At 40.1% G+C, this 16826-nt stretch overlaps 1 protein-coding gene across 1 annotated transcript; it reads right to left on the bottom strand.

Moving 5' to 3' along the window:
• Positions 1-3950: 3950 nt before the first annotated feature.
• On the bottom strand, positions 3951-16457 carry rasal3 (RAS protein activator like 3; the record flags this gene model as incomplete). Its single annotated transcript, XM_079219161.1, has 17 exons — positions 3951-4245; positions 4760-4844; positions 5153-5343; positions 5732-5842; positions 6088-6274; positions 8341-8454; positions 8566-8657; positions 9066-9267; positions 9367-9603; positions 9730-9874; positions 9967-10111; positions 10222-10896; positions 10977-11075; positions 11209-11338; positions 12031-12116; positions 13643-13770; positions 15869-16457. The coding sequence occupies 17 exons, from the start codon at positions 16455-16457 to the stop codon at positions 4138-4140; spliced, it is 3324 nt and encodes a 1107-aa protein (XP_079075287.1). The 3' UTR covers positions 3951-4137.
• Between the last annotated feature and the right edge of the window lie 369 nt (positions 16458-16826).

Below are 16826 nucleotides of genomic sequence, written 5' to 3'. Positions count from 1 at the left end.
TTATTTATTGTACTGTTTTATCTTCAACTATTGTTCCTATGCTGTAACTGTGTTCCCCTCACTTTCCATTCCATTACCCTTAATGTTATACTCATATACTGATATGACCTAACTCTCCAACCTGCAGTCCGCAGACCGTAACTTATGCTGTCTTTTCTAGGTTTTTCTGGTCTAAGAGTTGAAATTCCCCAAAAAGTTGCTGTACGTGCATCAGCATACTTTGTCTCAACCACTCTTCTGTCTATGACTTTGGGTAAGAAAAATATTATACACTGTTTTTATTTGTAAATATACCGTACTACTGAGTGAGCCAGCATGTAGGCAGCAATACTAGATACTAGGGCTAATGAACAATTAAGTGGAATTATTATTAATTAGACTGCTACTCAGGTATAGGGTGTAGCAAGGCTGAATTACATTATGTGATGTCACCAATCTTAATGGACCAATAGGAATGATGAATGTGTACCGTCTGCCACATCAATACAGTTGCAATGTCAACAAAGTCATTTTATAATGAGTTTGTTTCATGATTTAATCAGCTGACAGGATTTTATTCTCATTAGTGGACAGGATGTCAGAGGAAAGTGAGCTGCAAGATCTGTTTTGCAATAAGAGGCTCCCCCTAGTGGAGAGATAAAACTGTGACAATGATGCTTTTACCTTTAAACTATATCAGTCATTCACAGTATGGCGTCTAAACACCCTTGAATGACAGTTTGTTTCATATAATTGTTTATCTCTCTCTCTCTTGCTTTTCACTGTTTTATACCATGTAAAGCACTTTCTAACTAAGGCACCATTGAAACAAATGTTGTTGTTTTTTCACGTTTTACAGTAGTAATCCCTAGTCAGCCCATTTCAATATATCTGCTGTGTAGTGTTGTGCTCTTAGTGTAAATGAGAGAGCTACAGCAGAAACTGTGGATGTTGTGTTGTAGGGTTGATCCTGGTTATATCCATCAAGCCAGGAGTGGATACTGTGAGAAAAGAAGATGCAAAAAGGGAGGACTTATTCTCTTTTGCCGATGCCTTGATGAATCTAGCATGGTGAGAAGAAAATGTATATGTTGACATTTCTGGTTTCTCTGCACATTCACTTCAGCAGGTTCTTCAGTCATCGTGCTGGAACGTCAAACTACAGAATTCCAATCCATTGATGTTTTTCTTCAGCAGAAATTATGTGGTATTTCAGGTGTTAGCAAACATCCAGCAAATGTCACATCATGTCGTTGATAAAGCCGCATATCTTGAGTGAATCGCCAACATTTCCAAGCCCACCGATGAATGTGACTTTTGCATGTTTTTCATAGGAACATTGCCCCAGAAAACATCGACTTGGTTTACTACCAACAGGTATGCTATTCATTAAGGCATTCTAATAATTTCTTCTCTTTCCATCTAACATTTATGATTTGAACACTATTTATTTCAATTATAGTACAAGACTGAGATGGTTGAGTTGAAAATTGCAGCAGATGAGCAACGTTTTAGTCTGAAGACGGTAACTAATTTCTCTTGTCACTAAGAAGATCATTTTGTGGAGTTAACATTTGCAGAGATAATCTTTCACACACAAAGTTGCTCTCAGACTATTATTTTTAATGAGTTTCAGCTACGTGCCATTTGCACTGGTCTTCATGGTCACACGCATTATCCTTGAGGTTGACGACTGGAAAATACTCTTCAAACTCGGAAAGTTCATGGGAGTAGTAGTTTTGGGGTATGTTCACCTTTCATGGTCTTATCACTGAAATTACATCACTCTTACAAATTAAGTTAAATTCATCAATAAAACTAATGAAGCTAGTTAGCTAATGTTAGCAAAATGTAGGTATATATGATGTACATTTAGCTGACTCTTGTGCTACTGCTACGCTAAGTCGTTGCATTAGCATTTTCCCATAATTTTTAATCAGTATTGTTTGTGTTTCAGGCTTGTAATCCATGGAATATTAGTTTTACCCCTGATCTATTTCCTGTGTGTGAGACGTAACCCCTATGCTGTCATCAAGGGGGTTTTCCCTGCCTTAATGTCTGCATTGGTCAGCTCGTCCAGGTAAGATGATGTAACACAGAGATCTGTGAGTTCATGATCACTGCTTATTTTCACATTCTTTATCATCAGAGCTATCCAAGCCAAGTAACATTTTTGAGAGCTTCACATTTCTAATATTTTGAGTAATGCACAAACAAAGGATGCCTTGTGTTTCTCCAAGCTCTGCCACACTGCCACTCACTTTCAAATGCTGTGAGGAGCGACTCCAGATAAACAAAAGAATCAGTCGCTTCATGCTGCCCAACGAGACCAACATCAACATGAACGGGACAATCCTTTATGAAGTGGTCGCAGCGGTTTTTATTGCCCAACTCAAGAGGCCCAACTCAAGAGGATCCATCTGGACTTGAACCAGTGGATTGCCATCGCGTAAGCTGCTCTTCCTGTTCTTTAGGAAATCTTAGCAGCATCATCATCACAGACAGAGTTGATATTTGTGTAAATGATTTATTTATTTTAAAGGTCTTTAAGAGGAGGCGACTTAAAAAATGCATTGTACAGTTTCCAGAGTACAGTATGTGTGTTTGATCTGCAGAATGACATCAGCAGTTTCAAGCCTAGGATCAGCAGGGATCCCAGCTCGAGGAGCAGTTACCACCTTTTTTGTTTTAACAGCGGTTGGTTTACCTGTAATAGAAACCTGCATTCTCGTGTTTGGAGAGTGTCTCCTGTAAGTCTAATCTGTAGTTCAAAATGTGATGAATTAACATAACTTTTTTTAATTTGAGGTATATTGTGTAATTGTTGTTCAATGCAATTTAAACAGTTCAAATTAAAGTTAGTCATTTTTATTTGTGTATTTATGCTAAATGGGTCATAAATTAGCACGCTAATGTACGTTTTGTTCGTTTGTTCAGTCAGCTACATGACAGCTACCGGTACTTTTTGCAGAAGTGCAAAGAGTTATAATAAAGAAAGAAAGTTTAAAGCAGCATATATCCTCTACTTTCATTGTCTGATGTTGTCTGTGCCTTTCAGAGACCGCTGCAACACGGTTGTAAATGTGATGGGAGACTGCTTTGGCTTGGCACTCCTCCACCATGTGTCCAAGAGAGATCTAGAAGACACAGAACAAGGACAGGAAATGGAAAGGTAGAAGTCCTGATGGTGTCAAGTTCTTCAATCTGATGCAAATAATTATTCCAGAGAGGAATACTGCTCGTGGCAGAGAGGAGCAGCATGAATCTAATCCCTAAAAATCTGCACACCATTGATGACCATGTTGCGCTTTTTTCTGGCTAGGATTAATGGCAGTGATGCTGAAGCCCAGACTCCAGATGAGATCCAGGTCCACATCAGCAGCCAGGCCTCTGATGATGACTCCATCAACACCCCGCCAAAAACCCATCATCCCAACACAGTGGACGAGGACCAGACCACTTGAGATCCCGTTCCCCACACCAGAATATACCTCAGACCAAGACAGCAATGATGACAAGTAGGTTTAGTTTCAGCTGAGAGTGAACAGTTACGCACAGGGTGCACTTTCAAAATAATCTTTGAAGAAGTTCAGAGGTTTGAGTTCAGAAAATTGTCTTTAATATGTTAATATTTGTCATGATTCATTATTTTATTGACATTTATTTCATTTTATTTGTTGTATTTCTAATTCAGTTGCCCAATTATATATGTACAATGTAGAAATTGATGTCACAGATGTTGTTATTTAATTGAAAATACATTTGTTATTGATTTTATTGATTGATTGAATTTTACAATCTTAATGTTTATTGTATTGAGGCAACATATGTACTGTAGTAATTTAATTAATGTAATTGAAATTAATTGGATTTATTTGAGTATCTTTTGGTAAATATTAAAGAATTGAGCATGAGTATTTGTCGTGTGTGTACACAGAGAATGCTCTGAGAGAAACATTTCAGTAGTTCTTTTATTTATCAGAAAAATCTGCAGGTGGGATACAGTGTAAGCTGAAATACAGACATATTGTGTAGGTTTCACGTTCACCTCAGTTTGCCTACTCAAATCCATTCTAAATATATTCATAAAATACAGATACAAGTGATAAAGAAACCTGTGACTTCAGAAAGTGACTTCCACATTATTACTGTCAGAGTTCAGTTGCTGTTGATGTGTGGCTGTTCGGGATGCTGTGTGTTCTGGCCACTGTTGTTGGACTCACTGAGCTGGTGAAAGTCCTTCAGCAGGTCTGCAAGCTGCTCTTCCTGTGAGTATATAGAAAACAGACATACATTTGTATTCATCCGGTCACTCGTGAATGCAAAACCACCACTGACAAAGAAGGGGTTTCTCCCCACAATACTTAATATTATGAAAAGATGCATTGAATGTGAACTGATAACAGTGCATTATTTATTCATTCATATATATATATATATATATATATATATATTCATAAAAAAGGGCAGCAAACACACTCACTCTCAAATGTATTTCATTTAAAGACTCCAAATTATAATTGAATCACACAAATAGTGCAAATATTCTGCTAAAACACTTAAAATGAATGTTTTTCCACTTAAAAATACAGAATTTAAAAATCAAACCCAGTAGTTAAAAGTGACCCTGTGTTTAGCAATTAACTATACATTATAGTGTTTTATAGTTATATAGTTTAAAGTGCATTGCATGTTCGACTGACATGTGGATGAACAGATAAAAAGTGAATTATGAGATGAACTCATGAAGCTTGATAATCAGCTTTTTACGTCTTCTTACCAGCACGTTCATTCTCTCGGCTGCTGCAATAGCAACACTTAGCTTCCTCTCATCTTCCTCCCTCTCCTCCTCAATCACACCAAGCCTGTGACAGATAAAAGAAATGTTCATATCGACAAGAACACCAACATTTTATGAAGCAATCTAATAATGAATTAACTAATTAATATCAGTTCGAAAGGCAAGCCGACAGCTTTCTACACTCAATCCAATTGAAGTATTTACTGCATAATTGATCTTTATAAGACTAATTAAAGCTATGAAGTGTGGAATACAGTATATACAGACTGAATACACATGTGCATAATAAACACACAAAATGCAGGAAAGATTAAACATATTTTTAACGTGCTGACAAATGCAACACATTACTTTTAAGCTCTACCGTTTTACCTGAAGGTGGCGCTGGCGAGCTGCTCTTCTCGTACAGCCAGCTGATTGCGGATCTCGGTCACCTCAGCCTGCAGCATTGCATTCTGGTCCTGGCTTTGGATAATGAAGTCCTCCAGGCGCTTTGCCATGTCCAGCTCACGCTCTGTCACCTGCTCTATCCCCAGACGGAGCTCTGATAGCTCTTGAGCATGCTGGGATATAAAAGACAATTTGACATTTTATGAAATTCCATTTGATTAGCTATACCTGCTTATCCTTTAGAGGGCCATGGGGGGCGATCACAGCTGACATTGGGAGGTGGGATACACCCTGGACAGATCGCTGGTCAATCACAGGGCTGACAGCCATTTACGCTCACATTCACACCGACAGGCATTATAGAGTCACCAATTAACCAAAGATGCATGTTTGTGGAGCACCTGCAGAAAACCCACACAGACACTCGGAGAACATACAAACTCCCCACAGAAGGGCCCCATCAGACCAGCAGGTTCCTGACCCTGTGCATTTTATTAAATGTAATAATGAGTTTGTACACTATACAGCCAGGATGATGTCCCTATATCAGGTTTGACATACCCTATCAAGCAAGTTGAACTGCTCATTCTCAGGCTTCATCTCACTGCACTCCCTGTTGTGGCTGTCTTTGATCCATGGAACTGGTGCACGCGCACGTTTGATACTGCCATTCTGAAACAAGAGCAGAGATAGTCTACTTTAAACTTTAGTTTAATTAACCACACAAAGTCACACAATCGCAGTGCCTAAACACATGTCAAGATTATGTTGATTACTATTGATTGAAAATGCAATATTTAAAAATAGTCAACTCGGAAAATGTGAGCAGCCCTTTTACCTGTGGCATGAGCACATGACCTGCTGAGCTGAGTAGCCACAATAGCTGAACTATGCTCACAGTTCCTCTTTGTACTCACAGTATTTGGTGATGAGATAAGTGGTTGGTTGGTCTCCATCTCTTGCTCACTGTCAGCTATCGGCAGAGTTTCAGAGCTTGTCTGCCTCTTCAAGGTATGTTTTGCCTGACCAGGACGTCTGTGTGGAGCACTCTGAGTTCTGGTGACTGGCTTCCTCGCTCTCATACTCATCCGAGTCTTGCCATCCCTGTTTAAGTAATGAATTAATACATATATCAAATATTTAAGTGCCTTACATCAAATGATGGCATTTGGAAAATCTCAAATCATTTTAGCAGGTTAAACCATCCTACACCTGTATTTCCATACCCAAATTGATCAAATGATGTCAGTCACCGTTGGCTACTAATAATATGACAGACGCCTTTCCCTTCCCACACACTTATTGCAGTAAACATAGTGAAATGTACTTTTGTACATGGTGCATATGATATTCTAAAGGTTTAACGGTGTGGGATGAAAAACATACAATAAAAAATATGAATCACTTGTATTTGCGACCCAGGTGACTGTTAAACTAGCCTGTCAAAATAAAGAAAATACTTTGGCAAAAAATGTGGCAGAAATTAAATGGATGAATGGATTGGTAAGACCCCATCAGCCCGAGGGTATCCCTATTGGGGGACTTTAGATAATAATCTAAATAACACAGAAATATAAGACCTACAAAAATTAACAAAAATCAGGGCTACAAGAATATTTCATTGCCATGTACATGCGCCAAACACAACTCAAACAATAAATAAAAGATCACAAATATAGTATAGACGTAAATCGCCATAAATATACTCTCACGGCAGGTTTCTGGACCAGGCGATCCGTATCTAGCAGCCAGCAAACAAAGTGAGACGGCAAAAAGCAAGCGGCTTCCACGCAGATTCCACACATATCAAGCAAATCCCTGTAACCCAAAGTATCAGCAACTTATGAGCAAAGGAACACCAGCAACATAAATAGCTTTATCGCTTTACGGTCAGCCAATCCGTCTTACCTTTGATGATAAAACGTAGAAAACGATTTTTTTCCCGGTAAATCCACACTGTTTCATTTTCAACTGATATCCTGTGTCTCTTTCAAATCATCGCAAACTTTGGGAGGGGCCGTTCTGACCAGGTAGATGGGCAGACTATCAGCGTATCGGATCATATGCTTCACCAATGACGACGCCTATCTGTAACCTATTGGCTCACAGTGCTGTCAATCGTCTTTTTGAGTTTACAGATCGATTTTATAGGCTGTGACTATTCCAGGGATAGCTCATTTTCTGAAATCGGCCAACTAATTACCGAGATAACTCCGTGCGTAATCATAAGTGGCCAGGGATGAGAAAGTCTTCATTACGCACCAGACAAACGGACGGAAAGCAACTGTTTCTCTAGCTCCTATTACGCACTGATTTGTAGACCTTTCGAGCACTTTGTAGAACTTCAGAATTACTTGTTTTAGCTACTATGTCAAGACCTGTGAAAAAGCAAACTTTCTCCGTTTGTGACATCTTTAAATTAGTCCAAAAGGACGCTGAGTACCCGGTTTACGATGATGATTCATTGTAAACCGGGTGTGTATGTGTATGTGTATATGTATGTATATATGTATATATGTATGTATGTATGTGTGTGTGTATATATATATATATATATATATATATATATATATATATATATATATATATATATATATATATATATGTATATATGTATGTATGTGTGTAAACATCATTTTCATCCCAAAAATTTTTTTTTAAGAAAAAATGTATTTGGATGTATTGAACAACATTAGTAATATACAAGTGAAATATATTGTTTGCTACATGAGAAAAGTCAAATGGCACCCATGGTGCCAAATGTGCCCAAATGTCCATTTTGGGGACCTCGCCTAAACTGCCTTTACTAAAAATGCTCTAATTTGGTTCTGCTTCACTTTTTCAAAGTAAAACTTTGCAGAGAGACTGGTCACATATTGTGCTACCACTGGAAGAGGCCTAGGCAGGCTGATGCATCATTCCAAGGAGATAATCATCCTGAAAGTGCTTTCTTTTTTAGGCGAACCTGAAATCTCTAATTTGGGCTGTATGCCATCTTCATTTACTCTTAAACAGTAGCATATATAGTGGTATTAACACATCTGCACAATGACTCACAGGTGTACTGTTTGTTATCACACCAAAATTATTAAAATAGACCTAGTGGCCTTCATGTTATTGACGTCTTAAAAGCAATATTGGCTGAGCCCAGAAACATACAACTCCCGTACCCGTCTCGTAGGCCTTTGGAGTCCACAGGAAGCTGTTGGAGGGATGGCTGGTGAGGGCTGTACTTGGCCAAGTCTTTGGGAGGAACGTACATAGGTTTGGCTTGTCCCATTTGGCTGCAAGAAAGAGCCAACTGAGTAACATGTAACAACACAATCTTTAAGATCCTACAACATTGCAAGTTGGTGAGAAGTATAATTTGACATACCGGTAGGCCTTCAACATACCTGCTAATTATTATCCGATGGGCTTCTGGGCAAAGTGACTCTGTAATCTGGTTTAGAATCGAAGGCAGAGGGTGCAGCTTTTCAATTGTGTCCTGCAAGAGAAACAAGATGCATGTTGGGCCCCATTTAGTATACTCCCTAAACATTCGGTCAGTACCTTGGTGCTCTGTATTAATAAGAAAAATGTTATTAAGGTAAGCTATACATGAAAACATAAATCAAGATGTCGTCAATTATGCCTGACTACATCTGGAGTTAGGCTGGCAGATTAAAATGAAACACAAATGTCCAGCTCTTTATCCAAATAGTATCTGGCTACAGATCACATATTTACTATCAGGTGTAAATTAGCCTTTTAAGGAGGCAATTGGAGACATGGCCTGTATGGCGTCTAATACACAACCTTGAAGTTCATGTTAAATCAAATGTTAAATGCTGCAAGAGTTACAGAAACCTTTACAACTAACAACCCAACTGGACTTGTGTGTTTTCTGTCCTACCTGGTCCCTCTGATAGATGATGTCTACCAGAAGGCCATGGAGCACAGCCAAGCGTAGAGGCAGATCCACATAGCCATCGAAGGAAGACATTGTGATTTCTGTGTCTAGATTTGACACTGTGTGTAGAAAACCTCTCATTCCATCCCAGTGCTGCTGCAGGAATTCGTTCATAAAGAGCATGTACTCCTCCTTCTCTCCAAACCTGAATCAGAACAAAAAGTTTCATTTACTTTAAGCCATATAAGAAAAACTCAGTAGATTCTTCATTCTCATTAGATTTTGTAAAAAAGAAGCCACTCACTGGGTAAAGTTGGCCAGATTCTGGATGACTTTGGCAGTTAAGGTGAGGGTACGAAGAGTGTTTGGCTCTGGATAAGGCTGCGTCAGGCCAAAAAGAGAAGGACTGAGGATAGCAGGGCATAAGAATCGTAGGAAGAGAGAAGCAGAGATGAGACGCTGGCCAATCTCTGGTCTGCTCTGGTCTTCACATAGCTCCACCCAGCTAGAGAATATCTTGTTTAACTCTTCAGGAAAAGGTCTGGAGGCAAGAAACATATCAAGTATCGGCATTGTGAATTGGACTTCTTCTTTAGCGCAACACAAGTCTAAACATTGAATATTTGTTACTTCATGTCTTTTTCTATGTCGAGTTCTCTTCTCTCACCCATGGGTCTCAATAATCTTCTTCACCACCTCTTCACAGGCTTCCATCAGGTGCTTCTGGTTGTTTGACAATTCAGAGGCAAGGCATTTCAGAGGGTCAACTTCACAGTTCTCCACTGAGGAGTAAAGACGGGTGATGAAGTCCCCTGCAATGAAAAGAAAGAACAGCATTTGATGAATACAAAGCACCAATCAATACCAATTACAAGAAGCCACCTTTACCATTGAGCTTCCCTACCGAGTGTAACAATGAGGTACTTTTGGCCAACCAGCTTCATGTATTCATCTATGGCTTTAGTGGCCAATGTGTTCTCTCTGAAGATCAATGCCTCCTTCTCTCCAAGACGCTCAACCTCTGCACTGCCCAGATCAAGGAGGAACTCCTGAAGCACAGATATAGATTAGAAAACAAATGTTGATTATTCCTTTTTGTTGTATTTTTCAAATCGTATTTGGTGCAGTTGGCTTATATGCATTTTGTTTGAGACTCCACCTTGGCTTTGCCAATGCTCTGCAGTACATGGACCAGAGCTCCTGCCAGCTCTTCCTTCTCCTTCACATTCAGAAGTGGCTCCAGGTTTCTGCACATTTCCACATAATCCACCGTTACATACTCAGCAAACTCTTTGTATTTCTCCATGGGCAGCACTTTCAAATTCTGAAAACGGGCCTTGATGCGGAGTGAAGCCTGTGGACCCAGCAGTTCTTTGTTCCCCACTGTGCCTGAGGCTTTGTATGGAGTAATGGGATACCACTTCTCGTGATACGTTCTCCCTTTTATCTCAGCTAAAGGTATGGCCACACTACCCAGTGGGTGCAGGCTGGATTCATCTCTCGAGTGACGCTTTTTCTTGGGGTCTTCTTCTCGGAAGAGGTGCAGGGTGATTTGGGAGACACACGGCAGGTTGTCTAGCTCAAAGAATTCCCCCCAGAATAACTGACACCCTCCAGCCACACCTCCACTGGCCCCCAGACCTCCTAAAGACCCAGTGAAGTTGTCCCCTGCCAGGCTTGAGCGGTTAGACGGCTTGCCGACAACTCGGCTGCTGGTGCGGGCAAACAGGGTCCCGTCCAGGTGTACCTCGCAGTAATAACTCCGTTTGGCTGGCAGATCCTTTACTTCATTTACCCACAGACTCAGGGAGTTCTCTGTGCGCTCAATGTTATCCTGTGAACAGAGATGCATTGAGTTCCTTTCATTAGTGTTTTGATTTAGCATTATACATTGTATTGGAGCTAATGGCTAACCTTGTTGGGCTGGGCAGCCCTTCTCAGGTCTTCAATCCAACGATCACGTTCGGCAGCTGAAGAGCATCCAAAGCAGTGGGTGTTGTCAGAGTTTATCACCTGCATTGAAACCAACAGGACTTGTTAGCCTTATTGGGATAAAAAGGTGTATTTTTTCGAACCAATGGAGGGCACTGTATGATGCTCCTTGAGTAGCCAGTATCTTAGACCGAATGTATAAGTCAAAGTGTACCTCAAAGCAGTACTTCTCTCCCAAAATGGAGCTGTGGACCGGCCTGATGACAGTGCTGGTGTCTGCACTCAGATCTAGACTCCCCAATACACTGACCGGAATTGACACAGACTCCCGGGAACCATAGTGTCTGAGACATAATCAGAGATGAATAGGTCAGTCAAAATAGAAATATAAAAAATGTGAAGTGTAAAATAACATGATTTCTCAAGGGTAATACAATTTACTTTCACATTTTACCGCCCATTGTTAGTGCCCATTGGACTTTATATCTTTGTAGAACTTTCACAGACATAGGTAGTACTATGAAAGGTTACATACATATGGAATAATATATTTATTATGTTTTTGGGGTAAGTTTCCAAAATAAGGCCTTGTAAAGATCACATTGATTGCTATGCCATGTTGTACAGACATTCATGGGCCCCAGCGGTTGTAGCCTATACTGACATGGTCAACATAATACCTATACTGTACCTCAGCATGTAAACATGTAGTTGTGAGCATGTTAACATGCTAACATTAGCATTTAGCTCAGCCTCACGGAGATGCTAGTGCGGCTGAAGAGTTTATTCATAGATCCACTAAAGTTTTGGACCGTGCAAGAGGATAATATCAAGGGTAACAGTTACTACACTTTTAACCCATTATAGGTGTAAACAACCACGAATCAAGACTATACATGCACGTAAATCTCATATTCAAGGTTTCATGTCAAATAGGATGTTCTGGAGTACACAGCCAACACAACAAAGATTGTTTGAATGTCCAAGCATACTTATGCATTGTATTTGCATTCATAAACATCACTGTGTACTTTACCTGCTTCCTTTGTTTAGCCCTTTAGGGTTAATTTGGGTGTTGCTGTTCTTCTTGGCCCTGTTCTCGAGACGTCTCTTGATCAGAGCCTAAAGGCAAGCATGGTGTATCCGGGCAATTATGTATTATGTCAACAGGAAATGCAGGGGTAGTAGTTATCTCTGGGGTGTACAATACTCACCCTCACACCGCCATCTTGGTTCTTTGGTCGAGGACCATTTGGTGACCTCACATGGTCAGGGCTACATTCTGAGTATCGGGAAGAAATTAACTTTTTGATATTGACAATTAACTGAAAAGAAAATGTATGCCAGTTTGTTTCAATATTCTTGGTTTAACTAAAGGTGATTATACATGTAGAACTATAGTTTCTTTCTTTATCATGTTTCTAGTCTATACGTTGGATCTGAATCATTTCCAGGCCTCAAATATCTAAACAAAATGTTTAGTTGGGTTCAAGCCACTCTCAAAATTCTGTGTTGCTGTTCCTCCAACCCAACACCAGCACTTATTTCTGCACTTCCAGTAGAGAAAGACTAAACTCTCAAACCATCAGTTAAAGCCGAAATAAATACCTTCAGATTAGGTCATACAGGATATGGTATTCTGCTGGCCCTGCAGCGATCGAAGTAAACTTTACTATTTTTTTCTATATTTCGCTAGAAGACATTATTGAAACCCATTTAATGCTTTGCAGAGGATGACATTTGAAAATCACATTCTGCCATGATTTCTCCTGATTTTTCTCTCCGGTATAATTGTTTAAACCCTTCAGTTGTAAGGCAAATATATCTTCTTTCAAAGATCAAAGATGAATATAAGAGTTTAAAATATAGAGTACTGATCTTCCCTTACCGAAACTCCCACCACAAACAAACCAGCGTCTAAATCCCATCATTTAGTCCGGAGTTGTTCCACAGTCTTGTTACTTTGATCTCAAGTGGTGCTGGTCTTTTTTAACAGTCCATTAAGCTCGGCCATCTCGCTTTATCATCATGATGGTGACACCGAGCCAACGAGCCAAAAACATTACAGGATCCGTCACTTCTACAGTCCAGCTTCTTCATAAGCAAAACCCCTTGAATGGAAGCAGATACTGACTATGCTCGTACTCTCTAGCTTTCATTTGAATGTGCGAACACCCAGGCGAGATGTTATCTTCCCCAAAAAAACATAGAGGAAGTCATTTGTCAGTCACTCGCACGCATAAACATTCAGCCATTTCCTCTGCACTATCATACAAAGTGTTGCTGTGATGTCATAGCTGTTATGCTGGTCATACATGTCAACATTTCCTATGGTTTGGCTTTGTGTCGTTTGTTCTTCATTGTGTGTTGGTGGTATATTTACCTGTATCAATATCTATGAGGTTCTCCATGCTCGGGTTGGACATTTTCCGAGTCCACATCATAGGCTGAGGAAAACACACACACACACACATATACACACACACACACACACACGCACACACACACACACACACACACACACACACACACACACACACACACACACACACACACTTTATCATTGAACTGGAAGTGTAGCGCTTACACCTGCAGATGTAATGAATTTTGGTGAACTATGGGGAGTTGGTGTACGAGTCTGTTGATACCTCTTCTTCTGGAGAAATTAGAATTTGTCCATCTTCAAGCAGACAGTTGCTAATGTCCCACAAGGGCAGCTCCTGATGTGGAACCCATTGTAGCCTTGGGAGTTCAGTGGGTACAACCTCGTCCAAATCTGCCACACAAACAGATGTGCACACACAAACACACACACACATTGATATTTGTAACTGTGCAGCTTATAGAGAATTGTGTTGAACTGTTGGAAGCGGTCTCACACTCTGGAGAACCAACTATATAATCAAATGATAAATGTACATGATAAAAAAAGTGCATGGACTGTAATTACAGGCACACGCTGGTCCTTATGGCATGATGGCACTTATCTCCCACAGGATTTGGCCACTCCCATTTGTGGAGTTGCTGGCGTTACTGATGCTATCACTCTCTTTTCATGACACACCAAGATGAGCTATGCACATCCTGTGGTGCCTCTGTAGTGTAAATATCCTTCAACATTTGCACAACACTTTAGATTTAAATGTTCTCCTTTTCAATAAGATTAATTGGCATGATGTTATACTTGTTTGGCTTTCCTAAAATAATCTATAGATTGAAAATAAACTCTTTGTTTATCAATATTTATAATCCAGATGAAATCTCTTTTACAGTTGGATAATTGTTGCTCATTCTTTGTGTTGCCAACGTTTTTATTGTTTCTGTGGTCTTAGTCAGCCGAGGCCCAAAATGTACTCAGTAGACCACGCTGCTGGAGACCAAGGCCGTATTGCTGGGCCCACTAGAGTGAAGGGAGGCCCGGCAGAGGCAGAACCAGGACTGCGAGGTGCAGACTGTCAGACCCTGCTGCAGTAAAATGAAAAGTTTTCTAAAAGAACTGGAAACATTCCCACTTTCTCCCACATGAACTGCCAAAATCAACACAAAATGAAAATTCCTTGTAGTGGCTTTATTGTATTTTTTTCTTGAACGCTATTTTTATAAAAGAATGAACACACCTAAGTACCACAAGATCTGATTACATTTTACTCAGCGATGTCCTTCCCAGGATCTAAATGGTGAAATGTAATGCTTTAGCTTTGTGTTCCTTCCAGAGCGGAAGTTTCCTGTGAGAGTGGTTTGTAAATGTTTGCTGCTATTCAGTTTCAGCTATATTTCTGTGCCATTTATCAGCAGTTTTGACCTTTTTTGGAAAGTGATCATTTTGGTCTTTGCCATGTTCACCTTGAGGACCTGCCAGAACTGATAAAGAAGGTCTGGGTTATGCTAGTCTGATAGCTTTAGTCTTTTTTCAGTGGGGGGAATTTTCCAGATAATTTGCATGATCTGACACTTGATTTCTGTGTTTAAAAAACAGCAGTTATTGATGCTGTAGACATCCAATTTGTTGCATGTCTATACATATTTGTTGAGAATACTGGTATATATTTTTGAGGTTACCACAGATGCAGATCCTTCTGTATAGTCGATTTGACGAGGTGTCATCAAACACAATTTACAGGGAAAACTCTGGATAGTTAACAAACTTTAGCATATTTAATTAAGCTGCTGGTAATTGTTGTTTAAGATACCATTCCAATGATGTCTTAGTGATGTCTGGTAGTTTTTCATTCTTTTTTTTAATATGCTTTAGTTTTTTTTAGATCTACTCTTTTGCTTAAAATGTTTAAGTTTTTAAATAGAGATTTTCAAAATAAGTTTTACATTCATCTCCAATTTAAATGTACACCTGACTGTGGCTTTTATTGGTTGATAAATAACTTCCAGTCTCTCAGAATTTAACCCAAAGTGTCTTCAATTCATTGCAACTAGTTTTGTGGATATTGTAATATATAATTATGTTATAGATAATGATCTTTTATTTTTATACTGTTCCGTTCCTCCTTAAGGTTGTCTAAGTTTAGGTTTGTCAGCTTTGCTATCAGGTTGAGTTTTATTACTGAGTTTGTCTAATATGGCACTAGATGTTGAAATACTTAACAGTGGAACAGCCATGTATAATGTGTCATTGTGAAGAAAGGAACATACACCACCACTGTAAAGGGGCACTGAATGATCATACAGTAAAAGGAAATAATACTTTAACTACATGACGCACCATTTTTTGCAATGTTAAACAATTATCTAGGGATTAAAATTTTACCACAATTTGATGTATTTACCACAAGATTAATCATTCCAACCACAGCAGTACTCTCAAACATGATTTGGAACACTGAGAATAAAGTTGATATCGTTTGACTATATGGGGTTACCTTGCAGTAATGCTGGGGTGCTGTTCCGACTCTGCAGCCGGGGCCTTTTGAGCTTCTGGGACACGGTCCTCAGGTACTTTTTTAGGAGCGCCCCTCCGCCCCCTTTCTGTGAAGGGTCTGTGGAGGAGACCCCTGAGGTCTCTGCAGCAGCTGACGTTGATGCTGCATGAGCTGAGCTGGCAGAGCTGGAGGAAGGGGTCAGGGCTGCAAACAGTGACCCGGGAGGCTCGGATAGCGCCCTTCTGAAGGGGTTCTTTCTGGCGCCTTTATCTGGCTTGACTCCATCTCCACCTTTCCCAGGGTCCTCGCTCAGGGCCTTGCGCCAGTTCTGCATCTTGCTCCACTTGTTGGTGGAGGCCTTCTGACTCTTATCGATTGTAGATGTGGAAGAAGCTTCTCCATCTTCTTTCAAGTCATTGAGTTGTCCCTTGGACCCGGTTTGCCACTTGTACTTGTTGAGGGGGTCGTTGGTATCAGAGGTTTGTCCTTGGAGAGGATCCGCTGTCGATTCCTTTTCTCTCTCTGGTGATTCCTGCTCCTTCGCTGGTTGTTGAGCTGCAGGCTCTAAATCTTTCTCCTCAGTGCCCATTTCTAGATTTGAGACTTTTGTGACTAAAGTGTTGTCTCTCCTTTCAAGGATGCATCAATCAAAATTAGAATTTAAATGCCTTCACAGGAGACCTCACCTTCTGATTCACTGCTATCTTTAAGACTGTTCTGAGTGCTAAGGATGTCAAAGTAGTCGGTGCCTTCACTTGTTCTGTCTCTCTGCTTCTCTCGTTTCCTGTCTTGCCAAATGTTATCCGGTAACATGCAACTAGTTGCTCTGTCTGCCGTTGCTTTGCTGCAGCGCCCAGCTCCTCTCACTCACAGGGCGCTTGCTTCCTCGTGAAATGCCGCAGAGAAATATTTTTTTTCTGTGCTTTGTTTTCACCAAATACTTCCCTTCTTTCTCACT

Source organism: Taurulus bubalis, assembly GCF_910589615.1.
Source record: "Taurulus bubalis genome assembly, chromosome: 6".
Taxonomy (NCBI): Eukaryota; Metazoa; Chordata; class Actinopteri; order Perciformes; family Cottidae; genus Taurulus; species Taurulus bubalis.
This window is presented reverse-complemented; position numbering and strand designations above follow the sequence as displayed.